Here is a 22,647-nt window from a genome sequence, read left to right on the forward strand (position 1 = left end):
CACGATTTTATTTGAAAGGTATGAATGTATGGACTAGCAATTGGCTAAACATTAATATGACTTTCAGCCAGGCAATTAATGGTAAAATGCTGTGTCTTTACTATTTTCGCTGTGTTACCTGGGAAAATATTTGCTATAAGCAAAAGTGCAAGACTCACAGGAAAGACTTTAGTTGTCTGTAGTCACAAGAATGACATCAGGGTTGCTGAATAAAAGATTTTGCAAGTGCTTCATTGTAAATATTGACAAGTATGAGAGAGTGCACACCAAGCCATCTTGAGATGCAGGCTGTACTGTCTTTAGATAAAAGGACACTGGGAGATATTTTTTAAAACAAACCTCTTTTAGGCATCATTTGAAAATGAAGATGTTTTCTTTGCCATCTTTTATATAAAAATATAAAACAGGCACAGCATTAATTAGGCTGCAATTCCATCAAACGGTCTTCATGTTTTTTAGCTCTTATCCTGGTTTATGACACTGCAGAACCATTCTATAGAATAATAATTTTGCAGTTCACCATTTCCCTCTATTCTGGATAATAAATATATATGTGTGTGTGTATAGATAGATAGCTGATACAGCTTTATAAATTACACATCCATTTGTTAAAATATTGTGTGTTGATACTGCCTTGCTACAATAGCAGTGATTTTCATGCATTGATACAAAAGACTACATTTTCAAATTTGTGTATTATACATGCATTTCTCCATTACATGGGAACTGTGTGTATTACTTACATACTCAATTTTGCCATCTGTTTAGAATAATAAAATAAAAATAAATTGTGAAATAAACTAATTCACTAAAATATCAGTAGCTGGCTTCAAACTGAATTAATCCTACTCTGTGAAATTAAAAAAAAGGGATTACTTTCATCCCAGATATACAGGGAGGGTAGGGAGAAGTAATGGATAAAATCACAAATTACCTTCACATGGAAATAACCGTTACTGTCTAGATGATGATTTCATAATCACTTGCACCTAGCAGAGAGCTTCTTCCCTCCCATTCAACTCCATTCCTGTTCTGTCATTGCCTGTCCATAAACATAAGCAGGAAGGTGGATTTATTCATCATTGTGACAGATACAAAGAGCCCAGCACATCCTTCCTCCTTCTTGGAGAAGGTTCTATCCCTCAATATTGTTCTGGATCACAGTTATGAAGGGACAAGATGCCCTCTTGGGCATCAGACCGTTTCTGAATATCCATCATATGATAAATGAAAAGACATTTTGTGCTGATTCTCAGACTTCTAATACTTTTGCATCCTTGAACTGCTGTGGAGAAAGTGGATGGACTGCTGGTTAGGAATATGTTTCTTCTCAGTCTTGAAAGGGCAAAGTAGTCCAGTGCTTACAATCAGTTACAAAATACTCTGTCTCACTCTCCTCCTTCCAAGAGCTGCTAATTGGAAGAGAGAAGAGGTCTGAAACTGGAAGATTTGTGTGACGTCTCCACTGCATAAAAACACTTAGAGCAGGCCTTCTAGTGACACTTTCTGCCAGAGTAACTCTCAAGGGAGGAAAGAGCCAATACGCTTTCTCCCTCACCGATTCAAAGAATCACAGAATGCTTGAGGCTGGAAAGGGACCTCTGGAGGTCATCTGATGCCACCCCCCTGCTCAAGCAGGGCCACCTACAGCCAGTTGCCCAGGACTGTGTTCGGGTGGCTTTTGAGTATCTCCAAGGATGGAGACTCCACCACCTCCCTGGGCAACCTGTGCCAGTGCTCAGTCACCCTCACAGTGAAAAGGTGTTTCTTGATTTTTCAGATGGAGCCTGCTGTGTACTAGTTAATTACATTAATGAATGTTTTTTTCCACAAGATATACAGTCCAAATTTTGTGTTGCATCTCATGAATCCCTTCCAACCTCAACCATTCTGTGATTGTGTGTGATTTTGTGATTCTGTAATTTAAACTGGGCATGGTATTAGAAGTCCAGTCAAGCAGTACTGCACTACTTTTATGTAAGCAAGCTGTTCACATGTTGCATAAGCTGCCTTACTGGGTCAGCCGAAGGGACCGGCTGGTTTAGCATTCTGCCTCCAACAGTGACTGTTTGCAGCTTACATCAAAATACAGAAGTCTGAGCAAGCATATTGATTGCTCTAATGATACTTCGTTTCAGCATTTAGGATTTTAACAGCTAGAGAGGGTGTCCGGGCTGTCATGTTTAATAATTACTGAGGAATTCATCCTTCTAGACTTTATCTAATCTTTTTTGAAGCTGCTTATGCTTTTAGCCTCCCTAATATCCTATGGCATTGAGTCTGACAAAGTAATTATATAACCTTTGAAGCACTTCTTGTCTTTGTTTTTTTTAAGCCTGCTTTAAATGTATAAAGTCACTATGTGCCTTACTGTTTATGCTGTGAAAGGAGTGGTTAATCATGTCTTTATTTGTCTCCATATCATTTATGACTTTGTAGGCTTGAGTCATATCTCCTGGTGTGCCTGTTTGAATCCGTAGAGTCTTCATCTTGTTTAGTTTGTCTGTTTTTGGAAGCCTCTGATCCTCCATATCTCTGTCCTGTGGATCTTTTCTGGGGTGTCAAAACCCTCACATTTTGTAGATCCTGTAGAATACATATATTCAGTTTATCAAGAAGTATGAGCTCATGTTACTTCATTTCTTCCTTTTTCACTTTCATGAATGGTGACTCTCAAATAGTCCCACTGAAGGCCTTTTGGGCCCATATTAAAATTTTAAAGTAGTAGTTCTTACTTATTTCCTCCTAGTGTGTTGTATTTGTGGCATAGGACACGTATTTACATCTACTTCTGAAAATTAATTTACTTTTTGGTCTGGAATAATGAAATATGAGAGCAAAAAGGCTGTGGAACAGACAGTAAAGGTCATTCTACCCTTTTACTTCGGGATGATAAAACAAGATGGAATTCAGGAAGAGATTAGGGTAAATTTAGGTATCCACTTGAAGTACTTACATGTGGACTAGATTTCTAGCCAATGGAGACCTACTCAATAGAAGCAAATTATTTGGCTATCTCTGATGTAGACATCTAGTGGCTGGTCAGCCAGATCCCTGTAGGGTCCATCAACTGCAGTGATTGTTAACCTGGAGCTGAATCTAGCCTCTTTTACGAGGTAGCTTGCTTGCTTTCTAACGGAGATGACGACAGACAGAAACACATAGTTCCTTTATCGATCTCACAGTCCTACCTATCCACAGTTCCTTGACTTCAGTGTGTCAGTCTGAGTTCAAGCAAAGCCTCATCCTGGGCTGCTCGTTCTTAAACAGTCCGAAATGTCTGTTACAAAACTCTCTTCTCAACAATCTGCTATAGAGTTAGTTGTTATTACATGTGTCCCATTGCCTCTCATTTTTTTAAAGGCATTTAACCTATTTCTCATTAGTAGAATAGATGCTGAATATTGGATGCTTGAATTAATTAAGGCTATATGCAGAAAAGAACCAAGAGGTAAATTCAGTAAATTTAGCAAAATTACTTTCAGAATATTGGAGGAATTGCAGTTAGGGGTTTTTTTTTTGTTTCTTTTGTGCAACAGATTCTGTATTGTGTTCCCTCCTTCGCTGAAAAAGCAGTACTGTCACAGTTTCTTTACAAAGATGAATGTTTGGGGAATTTCCCATTTCAAAAAGACTTTTTCCTTTGCATAGTTAGGATTTGGAGTGAAATGGCAATTCTTCTGGGCTGGGTGGAAGATTACTCCATGACCCCTTGTCTGCTGTAGAACAGGCAATCTTAATTATGGAATTTCCTCACTATTGAATTCTTGTAATAGAAATCTACCTTTTGCCTTGCTTTTTTTTAATCCAGACTAGGATGATCTGAATAGTGCTGTGAACAGGAGCCTCTAAATATGAATAGGAAAAAGAAAAGAAAAAATGCATTATCTGTGAAAACAAACCACTCAAATCTGTGAGTGACTCAAGTACAGTGAAGGTTATATGTTTGTATGGAACACAGGGGAAAGTTTACTGTAATTCACAGTAATCTATTCCCACATTTTAATATTTCCCTTGATTTCAGTTCTATACCACCTCTGTCTCAGGGTCTGTACAAGGATTTGCTTCAAATGCTGGTGTTTTTAAAGGGTTGTCAATTGTATATATGAAACAATCTAAAATTGAAGCAAATATTAACAAAAAAATATAACCAGTTTCATTGTTTTACAATATAAGCTGGAGTGTGTTTCACTGTTGATTCTGATGTCTTGCTTATTAAATTGGGGATGTTAGATAACTCTGCCAATATGATAGGGGGGTTGTAAAATATAAAATACTGATTTCCTTTTTTTTTTTTTTTTTTCCATTTCTGTGGGGGAGGTCTTTGAGGCTTTTTTTTTTAATTACAGCTAGAAGGAAGACGTTTTTAAGATGGTGTACAGGTGTGAAAAAAGCATATTTGGGGAGCTGTAAGTGCAGAAGATGCTTTCTGTTAATAGCATCTGGTTGCCAGACAAAACACTTTGTGTACAAGCTAGGAATTTGAAGTAATCATTGCTTACTACAAGGACAGCAGCTGTGACAAGGACTTGAGGACATTCAGTAAGGCAAAAGAAATTTGAGGAGTTGAAATATATGTGACAATTGAGAGTAAACCCCTTGCAATTAGTTTGGTTTTCCGCTTATTCTATGAAGTCTATAATTCTAATTCTTGCTTGCAGCATTTAAAACAGCAGCTCTGAAATTGTGATCTGAGGGCTGCTGGTGTTATATGAATGGCTGTCTACAAAACTCAATTAAACATTTAAAGACAGCCTTATTAGGTCTGTGGATTAAAAGCCAAGATGAGATTTTTTTTCTGTATGTCCTGCATATAGTGTTACCATGATCATATTCATGACTCATGTGATGCCACAGGTGCTGTGTGATCTATAACAATTCTGAGAATCAACAGCAGCACACTGATGTAAAAATTGTCAGCTAGTAATCGAGAGATAATAGCCACAGGTTAATTCTCGAGATGCATTCAGCTACAAAAGAGGAAGACACATTTAAAAACTGGTTGAACATGGTATTTTCTGTTCCAAAAGGAAAGCAAGCAGTTTGTTTCAGCTTGTTTTTCTTTCTGTTAGATTAGGTTTTTCCACTATTTAAATGGCAAAAATACTACCCTTGAAAATTCAGTTTCTTTCTCTTTTTAAAACATAACCAGTGAAAACAAGGATTAGTTCCTAGCCCATTGTGATAAGAGAGGAAGTACTTCTACCTAAAACTAAAACATAAAAATTTAACACACCTATTAAATTGTGAACTTTGGAATTTGAAGACTAACTCAGTCCCAGGGGCTTAGTGAATCTTTAATTTTTTTTCTGTGGTTCGAAAGCATTCAATATCCAGTATGATACTGGTTTAGGTTGAAGAAATCACACCCAAATGTAATATATATATATAATGAGCTATCTTGTGTTGCTTCAAAGGAAGGAGCATTATGCATGAAGAACCAGTTTGCTTTTTGTGATTTATATTTGTTTTGTCAAAGCATTTTAAACATATTTGCCTCCTCATACAAGGTCTAACTACTTTATTACATTTCAGTTGAATAGCTTGTTGTAAAACGCTCATTTTATTTCTACATAATCAGTGAAAACATTACTTTGGTTTACATTGCTTCATAAAAGTGCTCTATCTACTATATAAAAGATGTACATTGGTTTGGAAGAATCAGTGTTTACATGAACTCCATAATAATACAAGATTTACAGTTTTCTTGTGCATAGCTATCTCTTAGAAGTCTTTATTTTCAAATGTTCATGCTGAGCTGAAATGTTTTGCTGTTCTAATTGTAAATTAAACAAATGTATAATTCCAAGATACTGATTTGTTTCAATTTTACATTGTATTTTTAGTTAACTTAAATAATTTTCTTTTTCTTTTATTGTTGTGATCTGTTGTCTGTTTTGTCTGTTGCATGTCCAGGGTTCTAAGGTTAGTATTGCTGCTGTAAGTTTCAGTTTTTTGCATTTTCAAAAATACCTTATTTTTGATCATTTAATATTTTGGCTTTTTATTATTATTATTACTATTATTATTATTTTCCTATATCATATAGGAGGATGTGAATAGGAATATATTGGGTGTAATCATTAACTTTTCCTAACATGTTTCCCTTGAGTAACTTAATGCATTGTCAAGTATGATGCTTACTGTTAGCTACCGAACTGAATGTAGGCAGGTCCGTGAGCTAATTTAAGTTATAAATGTGGTTGTCAATAGAAAAACTTTAGGCCCTGAACATGTTAATTGTGTGGGAGACTTGTTACTGCTCTTAAACTACACTGAGTAGTCACGAAATGGTGATCAGTTCACTTTTTAAAGAGTTTTTGAGCTACACCTGTCTAAAATATTGCTAATACCTGCAGGCAGCTTGATCAACAATGGAGCTTATTTTAAATGTTATTAGAATATCAATGTGCTGTGTTTAACAGGTAGAACTGATGGTAAGTTTTGCTGTAAAAAAACTGTCAGTCTTTTTTTTTTTCTTCCATCCAGCAGGATTTTAGGAAGATTTGTAAAAAAAAGAGATTTTTTTTTTCAATTCAAAGTTTGCAAAAATCTTGGTAAAATACACTGAAGTGTTATACAAAATGAATTTATTATATAACTTGCAAAAAAAATAAAGCAATAGAAATTCTGAGAAGGTTTAAGACTATGATTGATGCAATACAGTTGAAGCTTGAGAAAAATCAACAGCAGGCAGTCAATTGGCTGCTAGCAAGCCTGATGTTATTTCAAGCATGAGTTCGAAGTTCAAGTTTGTATAACCACCTATGAGTTTTTCTAGCAGACTGTTATGGCTATAGATTTTTGCAAATATATTTTCTTTGGATGAATGCTTTCAAAAATGATGTTCCAGTCTGTTATAAAAAAACCAGCAACTTATTTTTCCAAAAAGTAGGAACACAGCACACACTAAGCAGGGGAGACCTGGCTAAAGAAGATAGGCTGGAAATTGTTCTTCTGAGATTTGTCGTTTTACCATTTTTCTGATATTATTGGGTAGATCAGACAGATGACAGCCCTTCCCAAATCACTCATGTAACCAACATGTTACATCCTTAAGAGAAATTTAATGAGGTGATATCTATCATTGTGGTGACACATGCCACATTATATCCTTCATCTTTTGAAACAGTTGTTTCCTTAATACTTTTTGGCATAGTTTGCACTTAGAATATTTTACATCCAAAATTATAAAAAAGTGATTCATGAGTGAAGATACTAATTTTTCAGAAGTATGGAAATAAAGGATTTTTTATTTTTCTGTATTTCTTTTTCTTTGGAAGGAAATGGCCTTAACAGCACAAAATAAATTTTGAATTTTTCTTATAGGTATTTCTAAGTAAATGAATAAAAATAAACACAACGAAAGTAATACTTTTCAAAGGGACTGAACTCTCTTTCAGAAAAGCCCTGTGATCTGATATCTTGTTGACAATAAGAATCAGCCATCTGTAAACAATTTTTAGAATAGTATTTAGGCATATAAATGTGGACACAGTCAAGTACTAAACCCCGTTTTCAATTTTGCCTAGCTCCAGAGGTACAAGTATTTAAACAGATATTTATTTTTTTAATTAAACTTACTGTTTCCTCACTTAACTGCACTATTAGACACCTGAATGCATTTGAAAACATGACTCTGGACATCTTAAGTATCTTTTTGGAGAAAAACATGACCCCCTTTTAGATTTCAGAAATATTGACCTCATTCAGCATTTTTCTGCGGATTCCCGTTAAGGAGAGTCCAACACTACATTAGGAAAGAAATGGCCATTCTCTGGGAAATGTGAGCTGCACACCATATAACGTCACGTTTTTACTTCCCCCCGTTGCTGTTGTGAGGGAGTAAACGTTCTCTGTTCTGATCTCCAGGAGAGTTGGACTCTGTCGGGTTCCGATACGCTGTAAGCATTCCCAGGGAGAATCAATTCGTGGAAACAGGGCAAAACTGTCTGGTTTTTCCCACTCCACTCCTCACATTTACTTGTTTATCTAAAGGAACGTAAAAGCTATACAGACAGTAATTACTTACATCTGTTACCTGTCAGTTTGCTTAGCCTATGGAAGAATGTAAGAGTATGTTGCACCCTTATATACCGTGCATTGTTTTACTATCTGGCCACACTTTGTCTTTATGTAATTGCTAATAACTTTGTTATTTATATTAGACTCTTTCTCATCTATTACAGCATGTAAATGTAAATAATTTTCTCACTCTTCATGCTGTCTTACTTTGAATTTCACTCACAGTTTATGTTAATGGTAATAGTAGGAGATTTTTAAATAACTTTTCAATGTATTTGTCATTGAGCATAACAATTTAGATTTGTATGTGTATGTGCTGTCTTTATATTTCAGTTGTGTTCAAACTGTTTAATTCAATTATCTCCTTTTAAAGACTGAATTGGAAAATATTGAAGTGACACAAGGAATGTCAGCAGAGACAGCAGTAACTTTTCTCAGCCGTCTGATGGCAATGGTTGATGTACTAGTATTTGCCAGTTCTCTAAATTTTAGTGAGATTGAAGCTGAAAAAAACATGTCTTCTGGAGGTCTAATGCGACAGTGCCTAAGGCTTGGTAAGTCGGCAGACAGCATGTATTAAATAATTACTTACAGATCAATGAGCTACAGATGGATCAAATAGTGACGCATGTAGGAAAGGACTTGTACTGACTATGATGTGATAAAATAAAAATTCTGTTTATTATTGATTTGATACAGTTTTAAGGTTGATTCAATTTAGGCACAAGAATAAGTTAAAATGACATGTCTGAAATTGTTCTTTCCTATATATTTCAAGTTGTTTATATTTTGGGGGAGTAAAAATATTAAATATAGGTAAGTAAATGGAGAAAGTTTTCTTTTCTTAAAAACTGCTTTGCTACCTGCATGTTGCAGATTTCCTTATCCATGTCTCCATGGATTTGGAAGACTACTTTTAGTCTATGTAAGATTAAAAACATAGGATGCATGTGCAGACTCTGTAGACCTTAATATATGTTGCAACAGTCTGGCACCTCTCTTCACTATTTACTATTTGCTATATACTGTTAGAAGTAATTTAGAAAACTTAAAAACTTACGAATAATTCAAACTATTCTGTGCAACCATATCACTTTACCCTTGTGAACATTAAATTTTGACTGTCATCTGGCATGATGCTGTTTCGCTAATGTTACGTGCCAAATACTTTTTCATCTCTCAAATGATAAATAATTTTTGTACTCGGATCTTGTCCTGTTATTATTCATACCACTTATTAGGTCGTTGTTAATTATACTGCTCCTGGTATAAAACTTGTGGTTTATTCTCAATGATCAATTTTCATTGAATTCTAAATTACTACCTACTTTTTTTTTTCTATTCTAGCTGTGCATAAGTACTTTCAGATTTTAAGTGTTGATAGCCGATCAATAACATATGAGAGCTCCAGTTCAAGGACTAATAATTTTCAAATTTTAATATAGTGATATAGCAGTTATATAAAACATTTAGTTGTTCAACTAAAGAATGAAAAGAATAAGTCACCATAATGCTTTCTTAGTACCGACAGAGAGTCTAACGTGAGAACTGTGTTGCACTTGCTATTTGGACGTGGTTATTGACGTATCAGACTAGATGTACGGACTGCTAATTGATCTTCTGAATATAATAATGAGAAAATATTCTAATTTGTAGCATTTTCATAACTTCTTTTTAGTTTGTTGTGTGGCTGTGAGAAACTGCTTAGAATGTCGGCAAAGGCAGAGAGAGAGAGTGAACAAGACGTCATTAATCAGCAGTAAAACTCAAGACGCTCTTCAGGGTGTAACTGCATCAGCAGCAACCAAGGTAACCCAGTCTTCAGTTACCAACAGCAATGACAAGTCTGTACCACCTCTTTATAGGATGAGAAAATAATTGTAACTGTCTTCTCAAATATTTGGCAAAAGCTTAGATTTTTGCTATTAAGTCGTTTAAAGTAAAAGTATGTGAGGGGGCTTATTTGAAACAAGAAAATGTTAATGCAGTAGTACTGGAGCAATCTTAAACAGCTTTTTCACTCTTGCTTGGTCTACTTCAAAGAGCAAATCCCCTTACTCACATCTGTTGTATATACCTGCATAGCTTTTTTAATCTGTCAGGGCACTTGCGGTTTTGATGAAATCCTCCAATCACATCTTTGTTACTGGAACGTCTGAGTCCTAGTAACTTCAACAGACTTTTGCATGCATATTGGGTATCAGTATTTTCTGTCTGATTTTAGGAATGAAACTTGTTTAATAGTCAATTGCGGCTTAGTTTTTCCAGTTTCATTAATTCATTTTTCATCTTTTTTGACTTGTTTACAGCTTTAAGACTTTGGGAGTCCTGAAACTAAAATCTCAAAGAATTTAGCACAGCCCATGACTCAAATACACCACTTTGTATGATGAAAAGGATTCCTTTTTTTGCTACTATGTTTTCATTACTCAATTCAGTGTTTTTTCTTCTCTAAAGACTTTTTCAGATGGCATTTACAAGCTCAGCTCCTTTCACAATATTATTTCATTAAATCTCACAAAAACATTACATTTCTCCACATTATCACATTCAGTGCAAAGCAAATCAGTATAACGAGACTTTTAGGTGTTTAGGCATCATTTGTAATATATTATCATTTTTTAAAGGAAGCATACTACTCTATGCTTTTGTAATAATAGCAGTTATGCGGTAAGTAGTCTGTAATAAGTCTCAGTAAAATGAACATAAACTGATTTTTAAAAATATTTCTGCTCATTTTTAAATTTAACACGTGTATAAGAAATAATTTATTGTACTGCTATGAAACAACTGTAATCTGAAATAACCTTTTGTGTGCAAATTATTATCTTAACTCTGGGAAGAGATACAGTTGTTCTGAGGTACTGGGAAGATGTAACAATTTATATCTAAATAGTATTAAGACAATAATTCAAAACATTGCTTTATTTCTAGAACCGTTGTCTGAGTATTATGTTGGAAGTATATTGGTAGTAAAAAAGCATCTAAGATTGATGCAATACCTAAAAAAGGTGTCAAATTAAGGCTCTAACAGAAATGCTTTGATATCGGGGGGGGGAGGAAGAAAAAATCTCACTCCTTTTTATTTTTAGACTCCCCTTGAAAATGTCCCTGGCAATCTTTCTCCTATAAAAGACCCTGATAGGCTTCTTCAGGATGTTGATATTAATCGTCTACGAGCAGTTGTTTTTCGTGATGTGGTGAGTAATATGTGCTGTAATTCTTTCCTCTGCAAAATCATCACGTATATTTTGAAAGAGATTTTGATTGTACCGGAATTAAAAATATCCTTCATGTATTGCACTTCGTATGTTATCTGCAAACCATCTGCTTGTGGCTTTGTAAATACCAGCCACTTTCTGCACTTTAAAATCATACTGGTAAGCTATTTGAGATCAGTATCTAACTGTTTAACAGTCAGACTTGATTTTATATTAGCCAAATAATCGCAGCCAGAATAAATCAGTTATGACCTATGTTGATTAGAACTGTTTTACTAAAGGTGTCAGCTATTTGTCCAACCAGGGTAGGAGGAAGAATTATTATATGTAGTACAGAACTGCAGCAAATTGATTTATAAAGACAATTTTTACTTCTGCTAGACATATATATATACACACATATACTATGTATAAATATATATTAAAATTTTTTCAGATTTGTCTGCAACTGTTTTTAGCATAAAACTGCACCACAATGTGTTTGGTTTTGAAAGTAGTACAATAGGAATTATTTTTATATATACGCAAATAGATATGTTTAAACTTCTCCAACCTAAGTTCAAGTGGATTGAAGTGAAGACTGAAGTTAGAAATAACTTTAAAAAGAAGAAAGTAGAACTTGACACAAAAAAAATTATCTGTCGGGGTGACCTGATCATCTTGAAAGGGCAAGGTTGAATTTGGGTGGAGATCTTCTGTCACCTACTCTTTTCTTACCTAGAGAAGGGAATAGGCGAAATATTGTTTCTGGCATTTCTATGAAAGAACTTAATAAGAGGATTTCTAGTTATTTTAAGAACTGCAAAAGCATGCAGCCAGATTAAATAACACCCAGAAAACATGGAAAGCAATTACTGGATTTGTAATAGAAAATGCATACTTGTGGAATTGAGACAAGGTGAAACCACTGTAGGAGTAGACAGAGACTGAAGTCTTAATTCTACCATGTTGGGTTTTACACCATAATAATAATAATAACAGATATTTCAGTTGAACTACAGCAAGTTAAGCTCAATCAAGATGATATCTAAGCCATAGATAGTAGTTCCCATAGAACAGCAGACTATGCGGGGTGGGAGGAAAAGAAGACAGCAAAGTTGCTGTGATCTTGGCATTTACTTAAATCAGAGTCCTGGAAAACTAGGATTGCTGCTGACAATCCTGTTGAAGGAGAAGTCAGAACGTACGAGCTGGGATTTATTGCTGGAAGAAAAACAATGGTCATATCCCTCCTGCTTTTACATGTTACCAGAAGCTGTTATGCCTGCTTATGCATCCAGTGTTAGCTAGAAAAGCATCAGCAAGCTTAGTTTTCCCTCTCAGCAGTAGTACCCCTTACCTGCTTGTGGCAGGAGCTTTTGGAGTCTCATCCTTGGGGCAGCAAAAGTCAGTTGTCTTTGCTGTTGGGAAGCCTTGACAGCACTCTCAGAGCAGAGTCAGGCCTCTGTTCTGAAAAGCCCATTGACTCCACAGTCCCAGAGATTTGTGTAGTTGCCAAATTACCTGTAAAATTCAGTACTTAATACATGCTGTGTGCATAGTACTCCACTGAAAATCCATTAAATCTTCTACGTAATCCATTTGCTACTATGCTAACAGATACGACGTTTCAGAAGGGTATTATTTATTAAGCCTTGTGATTATCTTGTGTGAAAATTCTATGGAAATGTCTGGTATATTAGATCTGTTCCTTTTTCTCCAACACAGGACGACAGCAAACAGGCTCAGTTCTTAGCTTTGGCAGTAGTCTACTTTATTTCTGTTCTGATGGTCTCCAAATACCGCGATATACTAGAACCACAACGAGAAACTGCAAGGTCTGGGAGCCAGGCAGGTAGAAATATCAGACAAGAAATAAATTCACCAACAAGTACAGGTACATTTGTTTTCTTCAAATGTTATTTGATTTTTTTTAGAACTGTAATTATTTTACTACAAAGTATTTTTAGTGAATAGCTTAAGATCCTAATAGGAAATTACTTGCTACTTTCTTCCTCTATAATCATTCATTTCTTTAACAAATATTGGTGCATTCTGTATATTTGCTTATAGGGTATAACTAATTTTCATTTGCATATTGCTTTTTTTATGCCTTTTTTTCTTTAATTTGAAAATAATTAAAAAGAAACAGGGTGCCTGATGGAGTTAAAGCTGTAAAGTACAAGACAGTTGATCAGCACAACTTCCTGAATCTGTTATTTGTTAGGAAGAACAGATATCTTTAACTCTATACCATGAAGTGTATAAACAGCAAACACAGCTCTTTGCCCATGTGAACTCCTTTTGTTTGAGTGAGGAGGTTTGTGAAAGGGTAGTGGTGGAGGACTGAGTACTTTCTTGGAGTCCTGCTGTGTTGGTGCCTGCATTTAAAAGCCTATGGAAAAATATAATAAAAAGGAAACATTTCTATTGCCTTCTTTGACTGAACTGTTTGTGATTTTTATTAGCAGTAGTGGTTTTTACTAGCATGTGTTCTTCAGCCTGAGAGGGAGGGAGTCTGTTAGCTGTCAGAACCCATCAGAAATTAGGGATCCAAACTTTACCCCGCTTTGTTTCAAATATTTACACTGTCAGTTCAGTAGGTTTTTTCAAGTCTGGTTGGATTGATTATAACTGTACCTTCTGTGTTAAAAGAACTGAAAACAGTAACTGAATTTGTCCATGAAGCTCTTTATGTATGATTTTCTTCTTGTATTGATTTTTAATTACTTTCTTCATTTATGGAGTTGCTAATTTTCATTCTTCATAGAATTTATCTTCCTATTTGTGTCATATTTACATTTAGTCATTATTTTCTGATTCATCATGATGTTTTAGTTTACTACTTATACATAATTTTTAAAGTCCATGTGCTTGTAGGCTTTCCATTTTAAATATACTACATGAATGTAGTCAGTTATGAGAAATCATAATTTTTTTGTGCCTTCCTGGTTATATGTTATGGTTCTGCACTAAGAAACTGCTAATTTCAGTGAACTGTTTCATCCATGATTGTCTTGCCTGCGTGCGTGTGTGTATCTATCTATCTATCTGTGTCTCTTTTTCCCCATGAATGTTGCTCTTGAAGTGCCCAAATAATAGGTATGCTGTTTCCTATCTCTTGATACAGAACTTGTTTTCTTCCTTTGGAAATGCTTTTTTTTTGTTGATAATACCATATTTGCATGTTTCAATGAGATAGGATATCTGTCATGGATCCACAGTGGACCAGGCCACACATGAATACTAGCTGGCTCACATTTGATTCCATGATTTTCTCCACAGTTGTGGTCATACCATCTATCCCTCACCCAAGTTTGAACCATGGATTCCTTGCCAAGTTAATTCCTGAGCAGAGCTTTACCCACTCATTTTACAAAGGTAATATTAACATCATCTCCTAACCTGTTTGGGTGTTCTTATTTAATGTAATGTAATTCAAGAACTAACTGTGATGTAATTGTTGATAAATAAGTATACGCCTCAGGTTACATGGAGATCAGACCTGATGAAACCTTTAAAACTTCAACTTCCTGCCTACATTTCTCTAGTAAATCTCTTTCCCACTTTTACTACCATTTATTAACTTTACTTATTATGAAATAAAATTAAAAAAAAAAAAAAAAAACAGGAGGAGGGAATGGATGTAGAAAATTTAAAATGCTTTTGTTTTGTCATTATTCTGCTACAATATTAGGTCCATAAAAATAAAATCAGGCCTATTTTAAAAATATTGCATACCACATAAAGTATGTAGTACTTTTGTAGTATTCCCTTTCCCCATATCTTTTCCTGTTCTTTTGCCTTCCTTTCTTGCTTTTTTTCTTGCCTTCTTGATGGTATGTAAACCTCTGATATTGTATGTATTGTGAATTATTTTATGCCTGTTAGTTAATGTGTTGTGCTGTGCTTTTCTTGAAGGAAACCACTTTTGTGACCAGAGCAACTATTACATGTTTGGGGCCTGATTTGTTTTGTTTGTTTGTTTGTTTGTTTTAATGGATACTATACGATGTAGGGAAATATGTTTTTCAGATGTCATTACTTGAAAAAGAGAGGGTTACCTGTATATAACTTTAGCCAAGTTTGCATGCACATTTCCCCATTTATTTGCATGCACTGTGCTGCGAATACAGAACTGTGAAATAGGTTAAAAAATTTAATCTGATGAAAACGTTCTTGGTATAATTTTGAAAAATCTCAATGGGTAAAAAGATTGATTTATAAAAAGCCTAAGAGATTTAAAATTGCATCCTGTTTATAAAGAACAGAAATAGTTAACTTCCTACTTTAGTAATAATGCAAGTTATGTTTATCATATGCTGTTCTGGGAGCATTATGTTAAAATACTCATTACGTCAGCTTAAACTATCACTATGTTAATCTGGTATTTCTTAAACTTTGGTGTATGCATGTATGTATATTATAAATTGTTTTAAATTCTAACAATTAGTAGGCAAGGGTTTGTGATTTTGATTAATAAGACTATTGTCTGCCATACAAAGAAAAAAAATATTTTGGATCATTTAATTTGCTGATGTAATATTCCTTGTTGTGACAAAGTTGCATTTGTATGATTTAATCCATCGTTGATAAAAGAGGAATCATTTGCTCTTAGTTCAGAATAGTACTACAGTACTCTGTGGTACTACAGAATAAACCACTAAAACTTCATTAAATGTTTCTTTCTCATCTTCTTTTTTTGCATTTAGAGCATGTTTCTGTGTATCAGGCTTAGGATATTTTATTTTTAACCATCTTTGCTTGAAAATTGGGATTGGTTAGACTGCCTCAAAACACAGTTATTTAAAGACATTTTAATTTTTATTTGATTTAATACAATAAAAATAAATTATGCAACATAAATGAGATTATATTACTATTTGTACAAAGCTTGACAATTGATATAATTGGTGGCAAAAGGAGGGGAAAAACAAATAGTTTTTCTTCTTATCCACATATAGTACATGAATAAAATATATGTAACAAAAGCACAAAAAAACTTTAAGAAGAAATGGAGGCAGCCATACAAACTCACCAAAATATTTCAAATAAAGCATTTTTTAAGAATTGTGTCTTCTATGCTATTGTCTATAGTACTTGTTTTACGTTGAGTTCAAGTAAAATATAGTTTTGTTTTTAAAATTGTTCAATAGAGCTGTAGTAAAAGTGTGAGCAGGATACAAAAGAAAAGTGTTTTGGCTTTAGAAACAAAGTATTCAATAAAGAAAATGTTATCTGTAGCTAGTTATTTTATTTGTTGATATCATCACATCCTTCAAGGTTTTAACTCTATGAGGTCTCAGCCTCTTATACCTAACTGCTTCACCCGTTAGAGAAGGAAAAATGTTTCTGCTTTTTATATTCTGAACCCAGTTCCTCGGTTTTGAACAACATTAGCAGGAAGTAAAATGAAAAAAAAAAAAGGCCAACACTGTCAGAAAAGGCTAAAAGTCAAAACCTATTTTGTCATTTCAAGAATCTTTCATTCCAGTGGCTAAGCCAATTGGTTTCCTTTTAGTGATCTGACATGCTTTCAGATGTTGGCAGCAAGCATGTAATATTTGAATATTATTTTAAATTTTAAGGTATTTTAACATATTATAGAGTGGTTTAATGTAGCCTTTAAAAGTAAATACATATTTTTAAAGCAAAATTCTATTTATTAAGAAATGGATAAAAATTCAGTTGTTACATGGAAGTAAAGTCTCTATATTTTATTCATTCCACATGACACTAAATGGATATAACGGATTCATTCTTTGTCGGTCCAATTCAATACAGCAGATTGTATCATTATTGTTAGAACTGTACAAGACTTCTTTGGGACAGATCTCTATGAATTAAGGAAGAGGGAATGGCTGCTTAAAATAAATCCATTTTTAGTAGATGGATTCTAATTATCTGACCAGGAAACTTGTCAGGGGAAGAGTAAGACTGGAGTAGGTATATTACCAGTATTTAAGAAAGATACTGATTTTGTTCTTAGTGATGCTTCTTTTTTTTTTTTCTTTGCATGGGACAATATCTTTAATTAAAATATATTTAAGGCTGTGTGAGACCCTACTTGTCTCAGGCACATTACAGTATGTGATTGGTGTATGCTTCTTATGAGTAACTACAGCTGGTGTCAGGTGCAGGTTACAAGAATTTTAAACATTGTTATACTTGATATGAAACTTTTCGGTTCTCATCATATAAAATGTTGACCTTTGCCTAGTTTATTGATGATACTATGTACGAATAAAACATAGTATTGAAATAAAAGGCTTTAAAATATACTTTGCAGGGAAATATCATTTACCTTTACTTACAAATGTTTGTAGCTTGTAAAATAATGATTTAATGTTTCTTTTACTGTTAATCAAATATTGTTCACAAACTATATGTTATCTTATGGTGCTTAAAGGAGAAAGGACACACCCAGGAAGGAAAAAATAAACTAATGGTGTCCATGACTACCATGTAACAATAAAAATGTTTATTTCTTTATAATGTTCCATACTTCTGTATTTATTTTTCTTTCTAAGCTGATCCATGGGGAGGAGAAAAATGTGTCTCTATCTGTAGGTTTACTCCTTGTCATAAGTTCGTTGCAAGTGCTTGGGTTTCTCCTACTGGTTTCTGATAACTTTAAAGGGTCTGCAGTACTTCTAAAATAGTCTGTGCTTAGTGAGACAAAGCAGAACTTGCAAAATGAAAAGAAAGCTCCCTCTCTTTCAATTTAGGTTATATGTAGTATTACTCTTTGGAGTAATTTATTATCACGGTCTCAAGGAAAATAGCAGATCAGAACTATTCTCTTGCATCTGAAGGATGTCTGAGAAACACAGTCCTATAAAAGTGAATGTTGCCAGACTTGCTTCTTTCTGTTCACGATACCAAAGAACTAGAATGAGTTAGGCTTTTGGGATGTCAAATGGCTCAGTTTCTCTGCATTTGTGAAGAGTTCAAAATGGATGCTTTAAACCAAGAATTTTATAAATGCAAAAGCCTCTCAAGTGGTCTAAAAAGTTGCCTGGCCTACAGGCCTTTTGGTTCATCAGATTTCTTCAGCTGTCTGTGATGAAGATAAGTTCTTCAATATAATTAAAATATGGAGGTGTAATAAAGATGGGAATAGCATTAAAAATGACGTTGCCAGAAGGGGAGAGGTGTTTTCATCTGACTAGGCAAAGATGATAGACACGTTCTTTTATCATTCTCCCTGCCTCTGTGACTGTGGGTATTGCAGTATGACCAAAAGCTCTGTACTAGATTTTCAGTTTTTATCTCGAAATCATCAGTCATATGTGAGTTGTACTTACTGGAATATATCAGTAGTGAATCAATGTCTGAGCTAGTCATCCTAGTCTCCCTTTATAACAGGTGGAGAGAAGTTAGGGCACGTTTAGGGTACAATTCATCTGGCCTGCTTTAGAGATCTGCTTGAGAGAGAGATAAATTGGGCACTAGAAATCCCTATCTTTTTCCATTCACTATAGATGTCATTGTAGACCTCTGCCTTGGTCAGATTAATCCTGGCTCCTTTGACTAGGTTTAACTGAACTCCAGACACAAAACTTGCTTTATGACAAAAGCTGGCATGAAATTCTTTGATCTCAGGCACTTAATCCAGTCTAATGATATTATGTGCCTTAATAATATCCCCATCCCATAGATAGCTATAATTTGTTACATATATGTTCATAGACACATATTCTTCTTTATGAGGACTACATGTATATGGTTTGAAAGTAGGAACTATATATCCATCTAAACAATTACGTAATGTCTTCAACCTAATGATTGGCAGGCATGGTCCCTTTGTACCTGGCATCTAATAACTCTGAGCAATGCATATCATTGTCCCTCCAATAGCCCCTTATTTCTTCTCTACCTATCTAACAGTGTACAATGCAACTAATCTGCACCTTTCTCCATTGTAAAGTATTTTTAAATACTGATTTGTTCCGTTGTATGGTTGAGGGGATTTTCAGTTTTGTTCTTTTTTGTCTTATAAGTATTCCAGTCTCCTTTTTTGCCTGCTGAGTGCTTGAGATCCTCGAAGGAGACTATTCCTTGCAGTCTGATGTACTAGCAAACCCCTTTATAAAAATCTTTGGCTTTCATCTTTAGCAGCATCTTCCACAAAGATCGTGTGTGAAAAATCCTAGTATATTTAGTAGGGAAGCAGTGCTAAAGCTTAATCTCTGCTCTTGGTGATGGGGGATGATTTTGAGTCTTTTGAAAAGCTTCCTTTCAAATTCAGAAGGATGAAGATAGTCCCAGTAAGCAAAGCTACTTCCCGTGGAATGCAGACAAGCTGCTTCTGTTTTATTTTGCAAGCAAATACATGGAATTAATCTTAACGTCAGAGGAGGTTCAGGTCTTTGTAGGAGGTTTATCAAGACTTACAAGGCTTCTGACTTAATGGCACATTCTGAAAGTGCATCTGAGCAGTGGAACTTGCCAGTTCCCACAGCCATTTTAAGATAAAATTGTGTTAGTCAAGACATCATTAGTGGTCTTTACTTTTGGTCAGCAGGAACTACCCTTGTGAACTGAGCATAAAGTGCTGAAATTTGTATTTCTGGAATGGCAGCAATTGGAATAGCTCAGAAAATAATGCTTTGTTCTCAGTTGATTTCTCTGATAAGATAGGGATGTTTTCCCAAAGGTGCTATGAAAATATCTCTGTTATGTCTGGAAGATGTGGAAGTTGAGACTGAAAAATTGAGAGTAGCCCTTTCTCTTACGAGATAGAGGGTAATCAGTACATATTTTGAGAGCAGAAATATCTTGTCATTGGAATAAGAAACGGGAGAAATAGAGGAGCATGGTATCTTCTGTTAATATCAGCTGATCGGCCTTATCATGTAAAACTAAGTAACTTCTTCAAATTACAGCTACGAATTTGAAGTAGTTTTAGCTGTGGTGGTCAGGATCACTTAAGATGAGTTTTCTCAATTCTGGTCGTTAGTGAAGAATTACTTACCTCCTTGCTTACCTTGAAGGTTTACCAGACTACTGTTTCTTTCAACAGTGCTTCCACATCTCCAGCAGTGGAAAAGTGTGAATAATATTTTTTTTACACTCCAGCTGGCAGCCTATTAATTACTTAGAACACAATTAATGTTAACCAAATAATGGAAAGATATTTTCAGTTGAAAATTGATCTTTCCACTTAGCGTTACTCAGGAGTGTTTGGGAATGAAAGCATTGCAACAGTGCATTTCACCTTATGACATATTGTGTGAAGAAAATCAGTATGTAGCTTATCACAACATTTTATCAAAAATGGATTGTCTTTTCAACTCCCTTGATATCACTGTCTGTATTTTTCCCAAAGCACTGTAAATGAACAGATTTCTTAAAGGTATGTGCTGTGGATAGACTGGAAGCTATTGATTTTTTTTCTTGACAGAACAAACTATATTAAAAAGTTGCAGAAACAGCTTTTTCTTTGATAAGTAAGGCATCAAGTTTTTTTGATCTCATAGGTATACAGTACTCTGGGTATTGTACATTGCTACACTGTTGTTTGTATTCCTAATGTAGTAGCACAGATTTCCAGCCTATATGTAAACTAAATATTTTGCATAAGGGTAGCAGTCTAACTATGCAAAGTGGACTAAAGGACTAATTTCCATTGCCTGTCAAAATATCCTTTGCCTTCACAAAGTCCTGACAAAATTCATGGCTCCATCTTCCTCAAAGCCTAGTTGTACGTACGTTTTCAAGAAACTGAGGGAAATGTTATAGGGGACATGGATGATAATCATGAGAATCATACAATTCAAATTCTACTGAATTTCTGCCTGCTGCTGAAAATTATCATACTGCTTTCCTGATGAAATATGCACTGCTTATTCCAACTACGTCTGAGAGGACATGCATTTGAAGATCGTGAGGTAGTAATAAATACATCTTGATCTAATATTTATTGCCCTTCACCAACTACTTAAGGCATCTGAAGAGAGGTTTGCACGTATATTTCATTATTAATTGATCCGTCATTATGTACGCATAAAGCAGTTGTAATAGGGATTTTTTTTTTAAGTAACATCAATACTTATTTTCATTTGTACAAATTACAAATGTTTTAAAAGTTTTTGATTTTTCAAAGTAGTGCTTAATATAAAACATTTTTAGTATAAGTTTCATCATATGTATGGAACATACTCTGTGCTTCACTGTTAACTTTTGTTGCTGGATGCTGTAACGTAGGTGACAGAATTTTTTTTTTCTTCTGCAAGAAATGTCTAATCACAACAACATCAGTTTTCTCAGCACGGATCAGAAATACAGATATTATCATAGATAACTGCCAACTAATCTGTTTTTTCATTATATGTTTTTGAGTTTACACAAGACAAAAATAAAAAATAAAGAATAAAAACTGACGAAAACTAGGAAAATTCACCTAGAAAAAATATTATTACCATATTGTTCCTAATTTGTATTTGGTTTTTGTTTCAAATGTAAACAGCTGGTTTTATACTCTAAAGTTGACATTTCTTTAGTACAACTTTTCATTTTCTTAAATTTATTTTATCTGAAGTCTTTTTTAGTTAATGCCTTGGTAATACATTGTTATAGGACTGCTGGCATTTTATTTGGCAACCAGCTAATCAATCAGACTGATGTACAGATGTCTTATCTATCAAGCTCTGAGTGAAAGAGGTTTGATTAGTAAGGAAGAATTAAGACATTGATTAAAGACATTGCCTAAACAGATCAAGAGTTATATCTGTCATAAGTGGCTCTTTTAATACTCTTTCCTTGGTCAAGGTAGAAGGAGCTGCCCTGTATGCCTGCCTGAGTCCAGGAGTGATTGCGGGGAAAGAAACAAATTATAAGACTTTTGAGGAATTTGAGCAAATAGAAGCAATTTCTAGTGAGCAAAAAGAGAAGACATGCACTTACAGGTGTCCAGCTGTGAAAAAGGGCTGATGATAACTCTGTCCTCTTCAATCACTTCCCAACCTTGATTTTCCTACCCTAAGTCTCTCCTGCTCCATTTCTCTCCCATTTCAGAGCCTCTCTATTTTTCCTGATCCAGAGCTACATCCTTTCTCCTCACAAATCCACTCTGGTTAAAAGGAAATTCCCAACCCTCTGTCTTAAATCTCCTGTCTCAAGATCTGCGTCCTTCCAGTTGCCAACCCACCCCAGAGTCTTTCATATCTGACCTTCCCCAGTCCCCCAGGTTTCAGCTGTGTTCCTCCTGCCCTCAGCCATTCACGTCGGAGCCCTGGGGTATCCCTGCTTGTGGCTTTCACTCTTCCCAGCCAGATGCTGCCGTGGCTTCTGCTCTACTTCCACCTCTTCATGTGCATGATTACTGGCGCTCTGTTAGACAGGCAACTGAATCTGCGCTGTTACATTGCTATCCTTGCAGAAGCAAAGGGCCAGCTTTTGGTCTGGCAGGAATTTCAGA

At 34.8% G+C, this 22,647-nt stretch overlaps 1 protein-coding gene across 4 annotated transcripts in view; it reads left to right on the forward strand.

Moving 5' to 3' along the window:
• The window catches only part of NBEA (neurobeachin), a 519,980-nt gene that overhangs the window by 180,098 nt on the left and 317,235 nt on the right, over positions 1-22,647 (forward strand). For 2 of the 4 annotated variants that reach the window (XM_050890750.1, XM_050890767.1), the window contains exons 25-30: positions 5,917-5,925; positions 8,399-8,579; positions 9,704-9,834; positions 11,118-11,225; positions 12,954-13,122; positions 14,511-14,606. In XM_050890750.1, coding sequence (XP_050746707.1) covers positions 5,917-5,925; positions 8,399-8,579; positions 9,704-9,834; positions 11,118-11,225; positions 12,954-13,122; positions 14,511-14,606 — 694 coding nt within the window. Of the gene's footprint in view, positions 1-5,916; positions 5,941-8,398; positions 8,580-9,703; positions 9,835-11,117; positions 11,226-12,953; positions 13,123-14,510; positions 14,607-22,647 lie in introns of all 4 variants that reach the window. The other 2 variants (XM_050890741.1, XM_050890758.1) reach the window with 2 other exon arrangements.

This window comes from Gymnogyps californianus, chromosome 1, assembly GCF_018139145.2.
Source record: "Gymnogyps californianus isolate 813 chromosome 1, ASM1813914v2, whole genome shotgun sequence".
Lineage (NCBI taxonomy): Eukaryota > Metazoa > Chordata > Aves > Accipitriformes > Cathartidae > Gymnogyps > Gymnogyps californianus.